Genomic DNA, 18,679 nt, shown 5'->3' with positions numbered 1-18,679 from the left:
AGTTGTTAACAGCCCACTCCTTTGGTGATTTAACAAAGACAGCATGTCCACTAGGCGCAGACACTCTCCCGGGGAATGGAGGAACAAAGACAAACAAACCAGGTATCATTCTTGCGCTGTTGTAGCTTACAGAAGAGCTGCTTGGGATTCAAGAATCCATAAAAGATATTTTCTATAAATAAACAACAAAAAAGCTAAATACCTGGGAAGAATAAAAGATAAAAAGTGTCGCTTCTGATTAAGATTTATTTCTAAATGCACTAATAAAATTCAGAGGCACCTCTGCCTCTTAAGTGCAAACTATTCAGTTCAAACTATTAGAGCTGATGGTAAGCAGGATATTGGTTAATCAATTTTCTAATTGTATCTTCCGTTGTGATATTCTTTACTTGGCATTGTGACTGAAATGTTAAAAAGCTAATAAACAGCCTTTGGAAAAGGAATCAGACTAGAAGACCACATGCACACTGTGTGTGTGCGTGTGCATGTGTGTGTCTGTAGATAGAGCCAGAGGGAGAGAGAGAAAGAATGTGAGAGGATCACTGTTTTATTCCTGTTGGTATCTTTGGTTGAAACATGCACAGTTTGGCTTCAGAGAATAATTCCTTTAAAGAAAATAATTCATCAATATTTAAGTTGTATTCTCTTTTAAAAAAGTAGAAAAGCTTCTGTAAAAGTTACTGATATAAAATGATTTTTGAAGCCAACCAAATAACTAATTTCTATTTTCGTTGAAGAAGAGAAAGGAATGAAAAAAAAAATTGGCTGTCACACAATAATAAATTTTATCTGCATTCAAGATGTTCCTTAGAAATAGTAAATAAACTCTGATTAAGACTTGTTTTCACCCGTTTTTCTCTCTGTCTTCGATTGCAAAACCAAACTCTTACTACTTCTTTCTCAAGATTCAGTTCTTCAGCCATTCGCATGATCTCTTGAGAGGAAGGTTTATTCTGTTCTCCGAAGTGCCTCTCCAGAGCATCTTTAGCAGCAATACTGAGGGGAGGGGCGTAGAGAAAGAAGGGGGAGATGATAGTGTTTTTATGATGTTTTGGCAGATCCAAATTAAGTAGTGTTGAATATCCTAAATATCAACATTAATACCATTTAAAGACTTTGAAAGCCCTTCCAAAGCGTCAACAAAGCTAAATATGCAGTCTGTAGAATATTTAGATGCTTGTCTTGTGCAGGGTATCCTGAGCCAAGTTAAGAGGAAAGTAGTAAGGTGTTCTGGGCTTTCTGTATTTGTCCCATTTTGTGCCACTAGAGGGCACTGATTTCCTAATAAGGAAATGAACATTGGTGCAGGCATTTCTAAATGTCTCTAAGAAATCATGTTATTTACAATAGACGAAGTGTTCAGTGAACTCATCGACCAAAACAAAACCTGTATTTTAGAATTTCCTCTGTTATTTTTATGCAAATCACCAAAAGATCAGCAATTTTTCTGGTTTGAAATGCAAGGTATCATGTTGGACTTTGAGACTGAAACACTGATGACTAGTTTTGCTGTTTTTAATAACATAGATATCAAGTTGCCACAGCAAGATGTATCGAAAAGGACAACAGAAATGATCACTCTCTGTAGAAGTGATTGTTCAATTTGTATTTTATCTAAGACTTGTAGAGCAAGTGTTCTTGAATCAAATAACCTACTTTTCTATCAAATGTTAAGAATTACTAGCTCTCCCTTTCTCACTACTAAATTACTAAATTGCGCTTTTTCACCAATCTTGTTTTTTTCAGTTGACTCTACTCACCATATATTTATGTTTCGTTACACCTACATTATCCTCACTCTCCTGTTTGTATTATATATTCCATCTCCTCTGGATGTTTTAATATCTCAATACCTTATTGTTGTTCTTCGCTTCCTTTTTCTTTCATTTGCTCCCACTTTTTCATTGTACAAAGCTGTAATGTGGGGAAAAGAGAAATGATTACAAAAACAAAGCAGGTTCAAAAAAAAAATCAGATTTGAGTTTCAAATTTTCTTTGTAAAGCGATGCAAAATAAAGTCACTATGCATTTTTGTCTTAGATTTTTGCACTCTTCATTATTTTATAGTACAAGACCAAGATACAGATGTTAATGCAGAAATATTAACTTTGCACAGACAACTGTCTATTAGTGGTATGCTGACCATACTTTTCTTGGAACACTTGCTTTAAATGCTTTCAAGCCTTGCTTTTTATCCAGCCTTCTCATTAGTTGAGTAGATAATTTTATTACATTACCAATTGCTTCTGTACTTACTTGGAAGACTGGTGCGCACAAATGCTCTGGTTACAGTAATATCGGGTTATAAAAATTCATGGATGATCACTACAGTACGAACAGAGCCAGAAAATCTGGATGTGTTAAAAAAAATCATTTCACCACTTCACGCCTCTGCCACATTATCCAGAAAGCGTCCTTATGCAGCTTCTTTTCTCACTATATTTACCTTCTCAAGAAACTTATTTCTGCACATGCATGAGCTTTCCTCTTTTCGGGAATATGAAACATTTATTTTTCATCTGAAAGAGAAAAAAGCCAACTAAACTGCAAACCTCTCTGCTTTAGCTTAAATCCTAGCAAGGAAGCCATCGTTTTTAGGTTAAGACATCACAGAGCCTATAACTTCAGTACCTCCTACTTGCTCAGCTTCCTCCAGCCATTTAGATAATATTGCTTTTAGCTTGCAGGCATTTTTAAAGCTGAGCTGCAGGTTTTCGAATCGGCAGATAGTTGTTTGACTGAATTCAGAGCCGTGCACAGCTGCCAGGGCTTCCCCGACGTTGGTTTGGGTGTAGCCTGTGAAAGGGCAGGAGAGATCTGTTAGCTTCAGCTCTTCTAGAAGCATTCATTTTGGCCAGTTATCACAGAAATTGTGTCCTTCTTCATCAACTATTACATATTGCTTTAAAGCATATATTCATTGGCAATTTAAAATTGCTTAGTAAGTTCAGTGCAGAATTGCTCAGTACTCTAAAAAACACTTCTAGTTATCTTTTTCTAGAAGTCAAAATTATTCAGACAGGAACCCCTGCCATTCACAATATTTAGTGAAACTGGATAGATATGTCATAACATGTTATATATACTTATAAATTCTTTCTACTCTTATTAAATATCTGATATATGCTCAACAATATAGTATATTAAATGTAATGCATAAGTTATAATGATATAAATATTTTTATCTCAACTGTAAGAGTACAAAATTCAACTATATTATTAAACGGTACCAAATAAAAATAAGAATTATGCTGACTTTCCCTGAAAACGTGTTTATTATGACAGTGAGATCACCCAATATTTTACATGTATTTTTGAGCACATTCATTTTATCATTTGGTAATGCTTCTATCTTCAGGCCAAAGCTCTGTTTAGATTGTCCCAAAATATTTTTAGAGTACAGGTTAGTATCAACCATCAACACAGAATTTGAAATACAGCCATATGAATAGCAAACTGAAAATGGCTGTTACAAAGGTGCCCACTGCTGTGTTTATTCCATATAGTAACTGCATATTAATTCAGGGCCTAAAGCTATATATCTGTATGCATAAAACAGCTACGTACAATGCCCATCAATAAATATCATTACAAAATTACCTGTGCTTCATGCCACAAGTGCAGACGGTGGAACTATCATTTTCAATACATTTAAGAGATACACTACTTCGTGAATTCAAGTCAAGGTTAATTATTATAGTTATTTTATGTTAAGAACACTATTGAATAGAAAGTGTGCGAACAGACAGTTCGCAGAGAATTACAAATGACTGTAATACACGTGAAATAACACTTTTCAATCTTCACGCATAAATTTGAAATGAAACCACCAGAGCACGTGGGTGGCTCCGTCAGGTAAGCACTGGACTTTTGATTTCGGCTCAGGTCACTATCTCAGGGTCACAAGACGGAGCCCCGTGTGGGGCTCTCACGGGATGTGGAGCCTGCTTATGGTTCTCTGTCTCCCTCTCCCTCTCTCCTACCACTTGCACGTGCACTCTCTTCCCTTCTCAAGAAAAACATACAAAAAACCCAAAAACCTACAGCGGGAACCACTTCAACCTATCTGATTTGCAAAGATCCAAAAGATTAGACCATAGTTTTCCTTCAATAATTTATTCTATGTGCTGCCAGTCACTGTTCTAAGTGCTGAGGATATGCTTTTAAGGAAAAGCAAAAGTGGATAAAGAAAAAACTACTGCTTTCATAGAGATTATATTCTAAGGAGTTTGCCAAGTGATACTCGTGGTGGTGGTAAAATTTGGCATAACCTCTGTATAGACCAATTTGATGACATCTATCAGAATTACAAATATACGTGCACTTCAAGAAATTGTGTATATTGGGGTGCCTGGGTGGCTCAGTGGGTTAAAGCCTCTGCCTTCGGCTCAGGTCATGAACCCAGGGTCCTGGAATCGAGCCCTGCATAGGGCTCTCTGCTCAGCGGGGAACCGGCTTCCTCCTCTCTCTCTGCCTGCCTCTGCCTACTTGTGATCTCTCTCTCTGTCAAATAAATAAATAAAATCTTAAAAAAAAATGTGTGTATTTATACAGGTACAAAATGCCATCAGTGGAGTGAATCATTGTAGGGTGGTTTTTAACAATGTAAGATTGGAGACAACCTAAATTTATCATCAGTAGGGGACTGGTTAAATAATATATTCATGAAATGGAATTTGATAGACCTATTTAAAAAATCTCTCTAAAAATTAATAAGGAAAGCTCTATCAGATAAATGGTTAAATAAAAAAAAATCTGAAGATATGTAAGTATTTGCTTATATGTGCAAATGGTATCTCTGGAAGGATGCAAAGAAACCAACAACATTGATAAACAGGAAAGACAAACATAAAAAATACATTTTACTTACACTCTTTATGCCTTTGAATCATATGAATGGCTCATCTATTCAAAAAAGTTCAAACAAAATAGGGAGAAAAACAAGCACTTCAAAGTTAATCTTGAGGTAGGTAAGTTGAAAAAAAATATCAATTAAAAAATCTATGTATTTAGGATCTATAGAATGAACACGGAAATAAAAGGTTTTTTTGTTTTTTTTTTTTTTGGGTAGGATTTTCATAATTGGACTAACTTAAATCCACAGCACAGATGTAGAATGAGAAGTATCGTGGACTTCTGAGCAGAGAATAAGAGACTGACCAGTACTATCAAGGATTTGCAGACCAAGTTGTATGCCCATTACCCTTAAGAAGTGCATACCTAACTTAATTCTTCTCACTTTAAATTCATTGGCAAACTTCTCAAGTTCTCGGATTTCTGGAGAATCCATGTCTATTGGCTCTTCCACCAATTTACTTTTCCGCCTGAGTTCCTGCTTGAAATCAGTGACGGTGGGGTCCTCTGCCAGGAGAGGCTGGTGCATGGAAGGAAAACCATGACTCAAAGTATGGTCAGGAAACTTATAAAGACAAGGTGTTAAGCTACCTGTGAATAAACAAAGAAAGAGAAAGAAAAGGGCCATTTGTAATTATCCGCCATTTCTACACAAGCAAAAGTTTTGCACCTTAGAAGCCATTATTCCCCTGCAGCCATCACAATTCTACAAGGTTAAATAACATTCAGCTGTCTGAAATGGAAGTCAGGGTGGCATAGTATAAATGTGGTTATTTCTTTTCCACCTTCCTCAGAGCAGTGAAAACAAAAATAACGCCAAAGAGCAAATTCTCTCAGAAGTATGTTTTCCATTATTTTGTTTTCTCTTAAAAGACACCTGTTCCTGTGAATCTGAGGTTCAACTGAAACCCGGATGTATGTTTTGATCTCTGTTTTAATTCATTACACAATCTGCGATGTTTATTATAATCAAGGCATATCGTTAAGTGCTATGCTGGGAAGTTTTCTTAGGATTCGAAAATGGACTTTACAATATTAAGAAACTCCATGGTTTTATCAGCCAGTGCTTAATTTCAAGGGGAAATAATCATGTCATTTTAAAAATTGAATGAAGGCAGGTAAAAAGAAAAGTATGAGAACATAAAATACACTAATATGCTTAAATAGATTCAAGGAGTGAATAGAAAAAAGTAATTTCTAAAGTTCTATTAAAAAGTCAGCAACAAGATTTCTTGAAAAGTATACAATATAATGGAATCATTTCTTGATTATTATTTAAGAAACAAAAGTAAGTGGCAGGAAGGGTGTAATACTAGATATGATGGGCATTTACCCATAAATGAAGCATTAGATCAGTTGATTGGGTTAAATGATAAATGACCAAAAAAGATCTAATTCTTAAAAAAAATTGTTTCCAGATTTCATTCTTTACTAGAAAAGAAGAGTTTCTCAATTGGGGACATTGGCTAGAGGATAGCATAAGCCAAATTTCCACACATTTTATTTCTATTTTCCTCATCAATATATCACATTTTTATTGGTAGAGATTTCACTTTGATTTATATTAAATGACACTTGTATAACGAACACATTTTAATATAAATAGAATATTTGGTAATTATTCACTTTTCTTATGATTATAAATAAATATTTAAACTAAAAATAAATTGCTATAGGATATAGGCAATAATCATTCTTGAAAACACTGGAAAAATTTATCAAGTTTATGCTACCTATTAGTTCTCTATAAATACATTCACGAATCAAAGACATGAGTAATAATGTCGTTTTCCAGAATATATAAATCTTACATTAATATATCAATATGTAATGACCAAAGAATAGTGTAAGTCATCAAATTGTTGGCTCGTATTATTTATATGACAATATATAATTATAAGGTATACCCCTTTCCAATAGACTATATTTTTTCTGGAAGAAAAGTAAATATACAAGGGAGGAGTTAAACAAAATAGCACAAAATAAATTCAGCTTCTGTGAAAAATATGTGAAAGAAATCATTTGTCTAGAAGAAAAATCCATGCTACTTTTTACAAACCAATATTACTATTTTACTTTTTAAAAGTCAGTTAATCATCCATTTTATGCTTTAGTGGGTAGTATATTGATCAGACCAGATACCATTTTTTTTTAAAGATTTTATTTATTTATTTGACAGAGAGAAATCACAAGTAGGCAGAGAGGCAGGCAGAGAGAGAGAGAGAGGAGGAAGCAGGCTCCCTGCTGAGCAGAGAGCCCGATGCAGGACTCGATCCCAGGACCCTGAGATCATGACCTGAGCCGAAGGCAGTGGCTTAACCACTGAGCCACCCAGGCGCCCCACCAGATACCATTTTTAAGAGAAGTTTTTGACTTTTTAATTCATTACATAGTTTAACTTTTGAAAATGGTTATTATTAATTTGGGGGTTATTTTCAGCTTTCTATTCATTTTGTATTTATGCTAGTTGAAGTAAAAGACTAACCTACCTTAAAAGAATACTGATCACATTTATTTTAGCATTTATTTGATATTTACCTCAAGATTATGTTTTCACTTAGGCTTATAGACTTGGATGTTAGATATATGAAAAATCTTTGCTTCTTTCATGATTCAAAAATACCACATGCCATTAAGACACTTAACGATGAACTACTCTGAGAAAGAGTAAAAGCAGTGAGCAAAAATGAGGCTGCTGGGTTTTTTCTCTTTCTTACTGTATTTTTTTTTTATTTGAAGTACAGTTGACACACAATGATACATTAGTTTCAGATGTACACCATAGTGATTGAACAACCCTCTATGTTACGCTCCGCCTGCTGTAAGTATGGCTACCATCCATCGCCAGATGATGCCATTAGAGTATCACGGACTATGGTCCCTGGGCTGTACCTTTCCAACCTGTGACTTATTCAGTCCATGACTGGAAGCCCATATCTCACACTCCCCTTCACTCAATTTGTCTGTTTCTCCACCTACTTTCCTCTGGCTGCCATCAGTTTGTTCTTTGTATTTATGGGTCTGTTTCTACCTTGTTTGTTCATTTGTTTTCCTTTTAAATCCCACATATAAATGAACTCATATGGTATTTGCCTTTCTCTGACTTATTTCACTTAGCATAATACCCTCTAGGTCCATCCATGTTATCACAAATAGCCATCGGGAGAGGGGGAGGAGGGGCCAGGGGGGAGAGAGGAAGAGAATCTGAAGCAGGCTGCATACCCAGCACGGCGCCCAACCTGGGGCTCGATCTCCCAACCCCGAGATCATGTCCTGAGCTGAAATCAAGAGTTGGATGCTTAACCAACTGAGCCACCCAGGTGCTCCCTCTCATTCTTTATTTAAGGCTGAGTAATCTCTCTCTATATATATATATGTGCACACTACTGTTTGATTTTTGCACATTTAATGTATTTTAAGGCACTTTAGATAACTCATTTAACCTATGTCAAATTATTTTTATTGTCTGTAAGTAGTTTGTTACATAGCTTTTATATGATAAGCCATAAGTCCTGAATTTGTTAGCAATCTTTGTCACTATTTTCAATTTCTCTTGCTGACCATAGTCACACATGATGACGAATCTTCCATGTGATACTTTGTGCTGTATTCATTTCACATTTGTCATCTTCTTAACCTTATGTAAAAGCTAGAAAGATTTTTTTTTTTTTTATTCACAACTTAAGATTTAGAAAATTTAGGTAAAAGGCAATAACCTCCCTCGGGTGCCACAATGAATCAACGATACCGTTGAAACCAGAACTGAAGTCCAATGATCACTTCACTAAACCACATCAAAACAAAAACCTCATTCATTTTTCCGGCAGTCTGTCCTCCGGTAAATCAGATGACTTTCCTTTGAAGACATCTGCAGTTTAAACACATTCAGCTACATTAAACAGATGATTTCAGACAAAAATATTATAATTATTAAAATCTTAGAAGATAGTCACCTCTATTTCTGGAAAATTATAAATGTAGTTTATACATTGTAAACACTCTGGGGGAAAAAAAAATCAACATTTAAAAAATAAATTTGAACACAAGTCCATGAGAAGAGCACAGAAGACGCCATGTTCAGAGGTCTGGTGTCTGGAGCAAAAAGGAAAACATGATGTGTGATACATTTGTATTTTTCATTAAGCGAATATAGCCATAGTTACCCACACAGACATGGTTTTCCTGGAGCTAACCAGCCTTGAACAGAAATTCATGATGGTCACAGGCACAGTCAAACAAATGGCAGTGTCTATCCCGTGATCCTGTATTTGGGGGAGAGTGGAGAGTGACTATGGTATGGTAATTATGGAAAAATATTTTTAAAACCTTTCTAAGGCATGGATTATTGAAAAAGAAAAAAAAAAAAAAGAAGACGAAGATAAAAGCAGCAGGGAGTCCTGTGCAGTAGAGGTCTTGTAAACCATTTCCAAAACATTGATAAAGCAAAATTATCTGTAAGCCCCAGAGAAGCACACAGTGAAAGAGCCTGGAAGCGTTTGCACATTATTTACAGCCCAAAGTACATGTTCGCATTGTGGATGAATCCACCAAAGCCGTTCTCAATGGCTGTGTATATACTTGTGTGTGGCAGAAGTGGGAGAAGAGGTCAATCTTTTCAAGCAGGCCATGGGGAGGCAGAGGTGGCCGGCTCAACACTGGGGCCCTGCCCCATGTAACTGCCAACATCTCTGAGATTATGGGCCTGAAGCCTTAGAAGAACAGGCAGGGAAAGCAGAGGGATACAGTAAGACACACCATCTTGATGGAGATGTGCAAAGGAAGGTGTATTGGATATTTCCATTTATTTCTTTTTCATCACACAAGACAATGCAAAGCAAACCGTGACTGCGACTTGTGATCTCTACTCTTTTGTGCATTGGTAAATCCTATCCATATACAACAGGGATCCTCTGCCTGGTGTTGTAATTTATTTGGAACACGGCCGTGCAGAGTTGTTTACACATCGCCTATGGCTGCTGAACCGAGTAGTTGAGAGACTAAGGAAACAGGGAAATTACCTCATGTTACTGCTACTGAACAGCCTTTTCTCATTCAGAGGTTAAAAAAAACCCTTCAGAATCACTTCTTCCCTCAGAGGCAATACAACCAGAACATGTTAGGGAGAAACAAAATGGGAAGGAAAGGAGGTGAAAGAAAGAAGAAAAGGGATGAGAAAGGAAGGGGGAGGAACAGGGGGAGGAGAAAGAGAAGAAGGAGAAGAAAGAAAATAACTTAAGAATAAGAGACGGGCTCTGACGTTGACTGTTTTTCCATGTCAGCCATCAAACTGATTTCTGTTGCCTTGTGCCTAAGAGCGCTGGAGCCCTAGGGCACTTTCAGCCACAATGATCTTTTCTCTTATTATCCACTTCCCATTAAAAAATAAAACAACAGCAAAAAAAAAAAAGGCCATTCATCTTCGTGGTTAATTCCCAAACCTCCGCTATTTTGCTTTTCTCTGAAAATGAGCTTTGAAAGGAAGACTCTCACAATTCACCTTAGTTTTGGCCATGACATAATCTGACCCCGCCTGGTTTAGGTCATCCCTGTGTGGCTGATGGGCCATCTCCACAGGAGGGCGGCAGGGTGGGCAGCCCGCTGAACAGGTTTCCCAGCTTCACCCAGCTTCAGAAACCAGAGAAGGGAACCAATTTCAGATACCCAAGAATTAGAGTTTCGAGAGGGCTTTGTTGTTGTTGTTGTTGTTATTTTAGTGTGTGTTTATCTAGAAGAGCTTTTTTTTTTTTTTTTAAAGATTTTATTTATTTATTAATGAGAGAGGAGACAGCATGAGGAGAGAGGTCAGCAGGAGAAGCAGACTCCCTGCTGAGCAGGGAGCCTGATGTGGGACTCGATCCCAGGACTCCAGGATCATGACCTGAGCCGAAGGCAGTCGCTCAACCAACTGAGCCACCCAGGTGCCCCTCTAGAAGAGCTTTTGAAGAGCATTTTTAATTCGCTCTAGGCTGTTGAAGGGTTTAAACTCTCAGGAATGAAGGCACAGAAGACATTCTGTTGGAAGTGTATCGCAAGAGAAGATCATAGGAAAAACCAGGTGGAGCTGGTACAAATCTGCCACAACCCAGCTTCAGCGGAGTGGTGGCTCTCACCACAACTCAGCCAGGAAGAGGAGGAAACTAGAGGATGGAACTAGAGGGTATCATGCTAAGCGGGATCAATCACTCGGAGAAAGACAGTTATCCTATGATCTCACTGATATGCGAATTTTAAGAAACAAGACAGAGGAGCGTATGGGAAAAGAGGAAAAAATGAAACAAGTTGAAACCAGAGAGGGAGACAAACCATCAGAGACTCTTAATCTCAGGAAACAAAGTGAGGGTTGCTGGAGGGGAGGGGCGGGAGGTGTTGCGGGGAGGGACACCGGGCAGGGTGTATGCCCTGGAGAGCATGAATTGTGTAAGACTGAAGAATCACAGACCTGACCCCCGAAGCAAAGAATACATTATATGTTGTTAAAAAGGAACAGAAAGATATATTTAAATATTAATAAAAATAAAGTGAAGCACAGGGTGTATGTCTAAAAAAAGAGAGACGGAAACTCAGAGAGGTGAAGGGACTTGAACAAGGTTTCTAATTAGTTCATGGTGCGGCTAATTCATTTTTCCCAATTAGTCATTCTTTTCAGTGTGTCCACTCCTAGACTATAAGGCACGGTGGATTCATCTGGTAACTGCAAAGTCCTCTCTCTCAACCTTAACAAAAAATTAGTGAGAGCTCTTATTCATTCAAGGAAATGCTCAAGCTAAATGGAAGCATCAGACTAGGTTCTAAGGTTGCCACATTAAAATAAAGCAATTTCATATGCTTTGAAATATAGGTCTTTCTGTATCTTTCCTTTCCTATGGAATATGTGACAATGAACCTGTCTTTGTTGTAGGTGATAAGATACTTCTGTGAATTGTGTGGCAGTGGCTGATTTGATGAAAGCTTTGAGACTTCTTGGAAAATTCTAATGACATTAACCAGGTTTCTCTTGTGTATTTTATACCTTTGCTTTCTTATATTTGAATTCCTATGTTTTATAACTCAATTTGTGTAGCCTCTCTGGGGATAAAGACAGGAGAGTTCAGATTCTCTGAGGTTTAATCTGCTATGATGCAAATACTCACACTAAACATATGTCAAATTAGTGACATTCTAACCAATAATAAAGCGTATCACTCTCAAAAAATATTCAAATACCATCTCTTTGCTTGCCATGGTGAGTTTTTCTTCCAGGGACAACATATATTTGCTTTTAAGACTACGGTGATACATTCAAATCTTAGGATAACCATTTTTGCTCCTCATGGTACTAACCACCCAGGCTTTGGGTCACTCTAAAGGGCTCTTCTGGGAGCCTCTCCTTTCCAGCTGCCGGGAGAAAGTGGGTTTGCTGAGGGCCTGCTGAGAGGACTTGGTAATATAGCCCGAGCTGCCCGTAGACTCTCACTGTGAACCCGGGCCTGGAAACAAGAAACATGTCAGAATTCTCAGGCCAGCTGCACATTCACTAGGCCAGTAGCCAGTGGCCTTCATCTGGTGGGGAGGGAGGTGGTAGCAAAAACCATGTTATAGTATTGGGGGGGGTGCCTGAGGGGCTCAGTCAGTTAAGTGTCCCACTCTTGATTTTGGCTCAGTTCCTGACTCAGGATTGGGATCGAGCCCCACATGAGTCTCTGCACTGTGTTTGAAGCCTGCTTAGGATTCTCTCTCCCTTGTCCTCTGCTCCTCTCTCATCAACCCCCACTTCCTTTTCTCCCTTCCTCTCTTAAAAAAAAAAAAAAAGTATTTGGCCTGTGACTGATGTTACCTTTGTGCTAACCTCAATCTATGGCTGCCTGTCACTGGGTTTAAAGGAGCCTAAATGTGGAGCTGAGTTTGTGGGAATTACTGTGAGTGAATAGCAAGGACTCCCCTCCAAGAGACAGCAGCACACGGCCACGTGCTCGTCATTCCTATTTTCATAATCAAAATGTAGTGTGGGCCACAAGAAGCATTTTGCCTGCCTCTCTAGTGGCTAAATGCACAATTTACTATTTTTATAATGAAAGTAGTTTATCATCAAAAAAGGCTACTTTCATTAACCATGAATACTGATTAGCTATTAAATATATGAATCATAAATGATCAGTTTTCAAAGGGGGAAAATATGGTTGTCCCTATTTCATAATTATTAAAAAAAAGAGACACTAGGATTTACAGGTCAGTCTTCATTTTACTATAAAAGTGAGAACACTAGTTTATTCAAGAATGCTGCTTGGTAGGATGTAAGTGAAGCTAATTTATTCTGGAATATTTTATTTTAAAGTTTTAGTGTTTTATTTAGTCTCAAACTGAAAAATATGGAGAAATTAAATGCCAGTGAACTAATTTTTTATTCAGTTTTATTTCGAATTTATAGTCATAGATCCATTTTTTTTTCTATGAAATATTATGGATGATAACAAGACACAGCAGTGAGGAAAGATTTCCCTACTATATGATTCCTTTATCTAAAGCTTTTCTCTCTCTCTCTCTCTCACACACACACACACACACACACACTTTTTTTCTCACAGAGCCCCAGTAGTTTTTGTCACTCATCAGGTTTCTCTCCCTGCTGTAGCAGTGAATATAAAACATCAAAGAATAGCTTAAAAAATTAAGTGAACAAAATTGTGTACTTTATTAAACCATGAAAATCTTTTTTTTCTGGCCTTATCCTAAAATTGAGTTATAAAGTTTTGTTCTGAATGGATTAGGTCAGATTTTCCTCTTCTTTAAGGAACGTGTTATCACTGCCTTCATACAAGTATCAATAGATAATTAACCTTGATCTACTGATGCTTTATTTATCTAAAGGAGAAACATAAGTAACTTTAACTCTTCAATCTCATTTAAGAATAAGAACAATTCTGAGCTGCCAGAATTTCAAATGAATATCACTGAACCCACTGCAACTGACTCTTAGCTTTCAATGTTTTATTTATCTTTGGACCACACATCCAGAAAAAATATTGCACTGAAGACGTTTTATAAATCTGTGCTGTCTGCTTTGGTAGCCACACGAAGTTAGTGAGCCCTTCAGATGTGGCTAGTGCAACAGAGGAACTCAATTTTAAATTTGACTTTATTTGAGCTCTTTTATGTTTAAATTTAAATAATTTAGGGGAAGGGAGGGAACATTGAAGGGGAAGAGATCAGAGAGGGAGATAAACAATATGAGACTCTGGACTCTGGGAAACAAACTGAGGGTTGCTGGAGGGGGGTGGGTGGAAGAATGGCCTAACTCAGTAATGGGCATATGGAAGGCACCTGATGTGATGAGCAATGGGTGTTATTCACAACTAATGAATCATTGAACATTATATCAAAAACTAATGATATACTATACATTGGCTAATTGAATTTAAATAAAAACATTTGAAATAACCACATGAGATTAGTCACTGCTGTATTATTACTGGATCGAACCCACTGATAACATCAAGTGACAGTCAGCCGTTTGATAGCCATCAATTAGAGTAAAAAGCATACAAAGCAAATAAAAGAGTTAAGCACAGAAGTTCAGGTCTATGGAGAACAGGGGCAATGAGATTTAATCATTATGATCACTGAATGCATCCCACTATCAGGGAACATTTCAATAAATAGTGGTTTACCAGCAATTTCCAAAGTTAAGAGATGAGAATTTCATGATACGCTCTGGTCAAGATTCCCTCGGACCCAAGAAATCCATCTAAGTGTCCCCAACTCAATCTCTATAGGCAGACAATTTTTCTTACCTGCCATCACTCCATAGGTCGATGGCTGGTTTCCATAATGACAGGAAGGAACAGAATAATGAAGTCCCGTTGCTGTGTTTCCCAACGTTGTCACCGAGAAATATGTGCACAAACATTTAGGAGTTTGGATCAAAGACAAAATAGACGGGACTGGTAAGAAAATGTATGAGGATTCAAGATACATTCATTTCATTGCAAAAACACACATTTATGTGATTCTTAAAGTATATGGCATAATTCGTTTTTCTCTTAATGGAAATTCTCTGATGAGTAGATTAAAAGCAGGAATCAAAGTTTGCCTCAAGTAATCAGATCATAAATCATCAGTGTGGATGATAGCATTCATTAACTATGCTGTGCTCTGTGAAGGGGTGACTGACCAGTTTGGATGTTGGCTAGTTGGGAGTTGCAGAATTCTTGTAGGTTACATCTCATATAAACATTACAATAAACTGACTAGAGGAATAATCTCTTTAAATTCTTGTGTAATATGGTAATATGGAGTGGTCTTTCTCTGGAAGAATGAATAGAGAAATCAACTTTTGAAGAATCTTTACTTCTGCTTATTCTCCTAACAATTTCTTCCATTCAAAAGAAAATGTCCAAGCAACTAGCCTCTAATTGGATACAATCATAAAAAATTCCAGTAAATTCAGAGGTTTATGAAAAATTCATGACAGTGTATGATGCATTTATGTTGATGCTGAAACCAAGAGGTGGTATGTTTTTTGTGTGTACACAATCAGTTCAACAATTACAATAATAAAAGCTGGTCAAAAAAAATTGATTGTTGAATGACTTGAAATCTATAAAGGTTGAACCCAGTATATAAACATAACCATTCATAGTTACTCGCCTTGTGGAATCAATGTATATGAAAGTAAATTTAAAATACTAAATTTTAATCGAGCTTTAAACACAAATCACCAACTAAGAGTTTGGGTATTGACAATAAAACCACCATTTATGTATTCTATTTTCTGTTTTCCTTCATATCCTGACCATAATGATGGGTTTTCATAAATATAATAGGATCATAAATCCTTGAATACATATGAGATGTTAAAAGTATAAAATTAGAATCCTTTGACAATATTGAGATGCCATCCAGTGATTAAAGACTTGAGTTCACTTCAGAGAGCAAAACATTTTCTCTTAATATTGAAAATCTTCAATATTTTAAAATACTTGCACAGATTTTCATTTTACAATTAACATGTAGAAAGAAATGAAGTCACTTTACAGCATAACAATATTTTATAATGATTACATGTAAATATCTTACTATGCAATCTAAAATTAAACAAATAAACAAGAAACCCATGTAATGTCCAAGTGTTCTTTTCATTATAAGCAATATTTCTAGTTTCTTACGAAGTAATTTATAATTAATGGAAAAATTATAAAACTGATGCTATTATCATGTATTTAAATACTATTATTTGTCTATTTACAATAGATATATCTATTATTTAAAATATATAATCAGTCATGTGATAATTGCTTAAATTTACTTATAGTACAAAATTTGGTTAAAATACTCTACTTTCTAAAAAATATGTTTGGGGAAACTCCCATTTTTTAAAAAATTTAAATTATGAGACTCTTTGGTAGATGAAAAACAAAACAAAAAACCGTCTACCTTAATGATTTCACCCAAATCCAGATATCCACTTTCTAGATTTTAAAAATTCAGCTGCAGATTAATCCCAAACTTACATATGAAAGAAATTTACTCAATCCAAGACTTTGTCAATTTATAAAGCTACTTCATTACCACATAAAGGACACATTAGCAACACATACCTATTTGATTGCATTTGAGACAATATATTCAATTTTCAAGCTTACTTTTTACATTAGAAAATTACATAAGAAAATATTAAAACTTGGTTAGAGAGACTGAAGACTCTTTGGAACTCAGTTTTAAGATATTTTAACTCAGTTTGTGGGCTCTAAATGCTACATATTGCTTCTAGCTTTGATTTTTGAGTTTTGAATGATGCTAATAATGTTTGTTAAAATCACTTAATTACAGTATTCTTTGAAATCCACTGTTGTTGGTATTGGGAATCATTCAGATGTGTTTACTACAAGGTATATGGATGTTCTTGGACGTAGTAAAACCAAACGAATCTCTAAGATAAATAAGTAACACCTTTTAAACACTAAATTATTTTACCTATCCCTTTAGTTTTGTTCCTTACCCATAAATATTTCCATAGAAACGTTTTCTGGATTAAAAACACCCAGGCTTGCTGTTTACTTTTGTAGAAAATAGATCTCCTTTATAATAAAGCCAACAATTGAAATTACTACGCTTAATAATATTCTTTAAAAATGTCTAAGGTAGTTCGGCCTTTTTTAAATAGCCTTCATATTTAACGTAAAGGGAATTAAAATGAAGGAGAAAATAAAAGAAGCAAAGAGATTCTAAACTAACAAGATTGAAAGCATCCGTCCGGCCGCACGCAGACTGGTAGGGGAGTCCGTACCTGTGGACATCACGTTGGTTGCATGGTTGGAGACCGGGAGGCACTCGGCAGCGCTGTGGTGCATGATCAGAGGCAGAGTTGCAGAAGCCTCCGAATTCAGAGGTATGAAGGTATCAGCTGAAGTAAAAGGTTGGCAACTCATTCCCACAAGACAGGAGAAAGCTGAGAACTGCTGCTCCCCAGCTCAGACTTTTATTCTATTACTGTTTCCAAGGGCCGTTTCAAATCTCACTCCCTGCATATATACATCAGGAAGGCCCTGAGCACCAGGAGGGCGCGTGCTTAGTACTTATACTGCAGGGAAATCCCTTTATACATGTTAATCGTCTTTTCCCAGGGGTATTGCTTTATCATGGTGCATCGTTTTCCTTCTCACCGGAACCTAATCCATGCCCAAGAGGGACCCTGGTTCTGGGGTATAGATGGAGGGAAAAGGAGAAATCTGAAACTTGAGTGGAGAACTTTCGTGATTGAGACCTTTTAGAAAGGATTCAAGAGCTTCAGAAGTTGGGCGCCTGGGTGGCTCAGTGGGTTAAGCCGCTGCCTTCGGCTCAGGTCATGATCTCAGGGTCCTGGGATCGAGTCCCACATCGGGCTCTCTGCTCGGCAGGGAGCCTGTTTCCTCCTCCTCTCTCTCTCTGCCTGCCTTTCTACCTACTTGTGATCTCTCTCTGTCAAATAAATAAATAAAATCTTTAAAAAAAAAAAAAAAAAAAAAAAAAAAAAAAGAGCTTCAGAAGTTAAGTGTCCCTCCAAGAAGTAATCCTAAAATGAATTGAAAAATACTAGGTGCCTCTAAGTTACTAACACAATAACAAATTTTTATACGGGAGATTCTTTTTGATAACTTCTCATTCAATCTGCAAAACAACATAAAACAAATATTACACAATTTTTAAGAAACTCTATTTAGGAAACTGTATTTGAGTTTGTAATTGAAAGAAACTCTAAGTTTAAATTGAAAGATGCATAGAAAACTCAATCTTAGAATGAATATATTGCCAACTACTGATTCGGACTTAACACGCAATTGTGAAAAATCATGTAAACTAATTTGTTATATATTATAAGTAGAAAATAGAAAAATTTTTAATACAGTTGTAGTACTGTGTAGAGAAGATAAACATGACTGATAGTATCATTTTTCCTTGATTTCAATTTTCTCATTAAGAATGAACATTTAGTTTAGGGCTTAGTGAAAAGCCCTTACTAGATGTTGACACTATCCTAGGCACTTTCTATAGTTCACATCGTGCAAATCTCACATCTGTGTGAATTATTTACCATACTGTCCTCACTATGCTTAACTCCTCCAGAACCCCTGATCTTAACCATTCTGCTCCAGAGCCTACAGTAACCATGGCAGTGCTGGGTGCAAACTTTCCACATCACGTGAGCATGGGGGGGAAAAACCATATATATACATATATATACACACATACATATATATATATATATATATATATATATATACACACACACACACTACTAATAGTTATATACTACTAATAGTTCATTCAAAGATAAATATATTAGCGTCAGAAAAAAATATATGGATATACA

The 18,679-nt window shown here is 36.4% G+C and overlaps 1 protein-coding gene across 1 annotated transcript; it reads right to left on the bottom strand.

Annotated features, from left to right (window-relative positions):
- Positions 1-210: 210 nt before the first annotated feature.
- On the bottom strand, positions 211-17,619 carry POU1F1 (POU class 1 homeobox 1). The gene is made up of 6 exons (XM_059164435.1): positions 17,117-17,619; positions 14,622-14,693; positions 5,221-5,445; positions 2,632-2,796; positions 1,854-1,914; positions 211-996 (listed from the first exon to the last, which is right to left on the bottom strand). The coding sequence occupies exons 1-6, from the start codon at positions 17,256-17,258 to the stop codon at positions 786-788; spliced, it is 876 nt and encodes a 291-aa protein (XP_059020418.1). The 5' UTR covers positions 17,259-17,619; the 3' UTR covers positions 211-785.
- Positions 17,620-18,679: the final 1,060 nt, after the last annotated feature.

The sequence above is a fragment of the Mustela lutreola genome, chromosome 2, assembly GCF_030435805.1.
Source record: "Mustela lutreola isolate mMusLut2 chromosome 2, mMusLut2.pri, whole genome shotgun sequence".
Taxonomy (NCBI): Eukaryota; Metazoa; Chordata; class Mammalia; order Carnivora; family Mustelidae; genus Mustela; species Mustela lutreola.
This window is presented reverse-complemented; position numbering and strand designations above follow the sequence as displayed.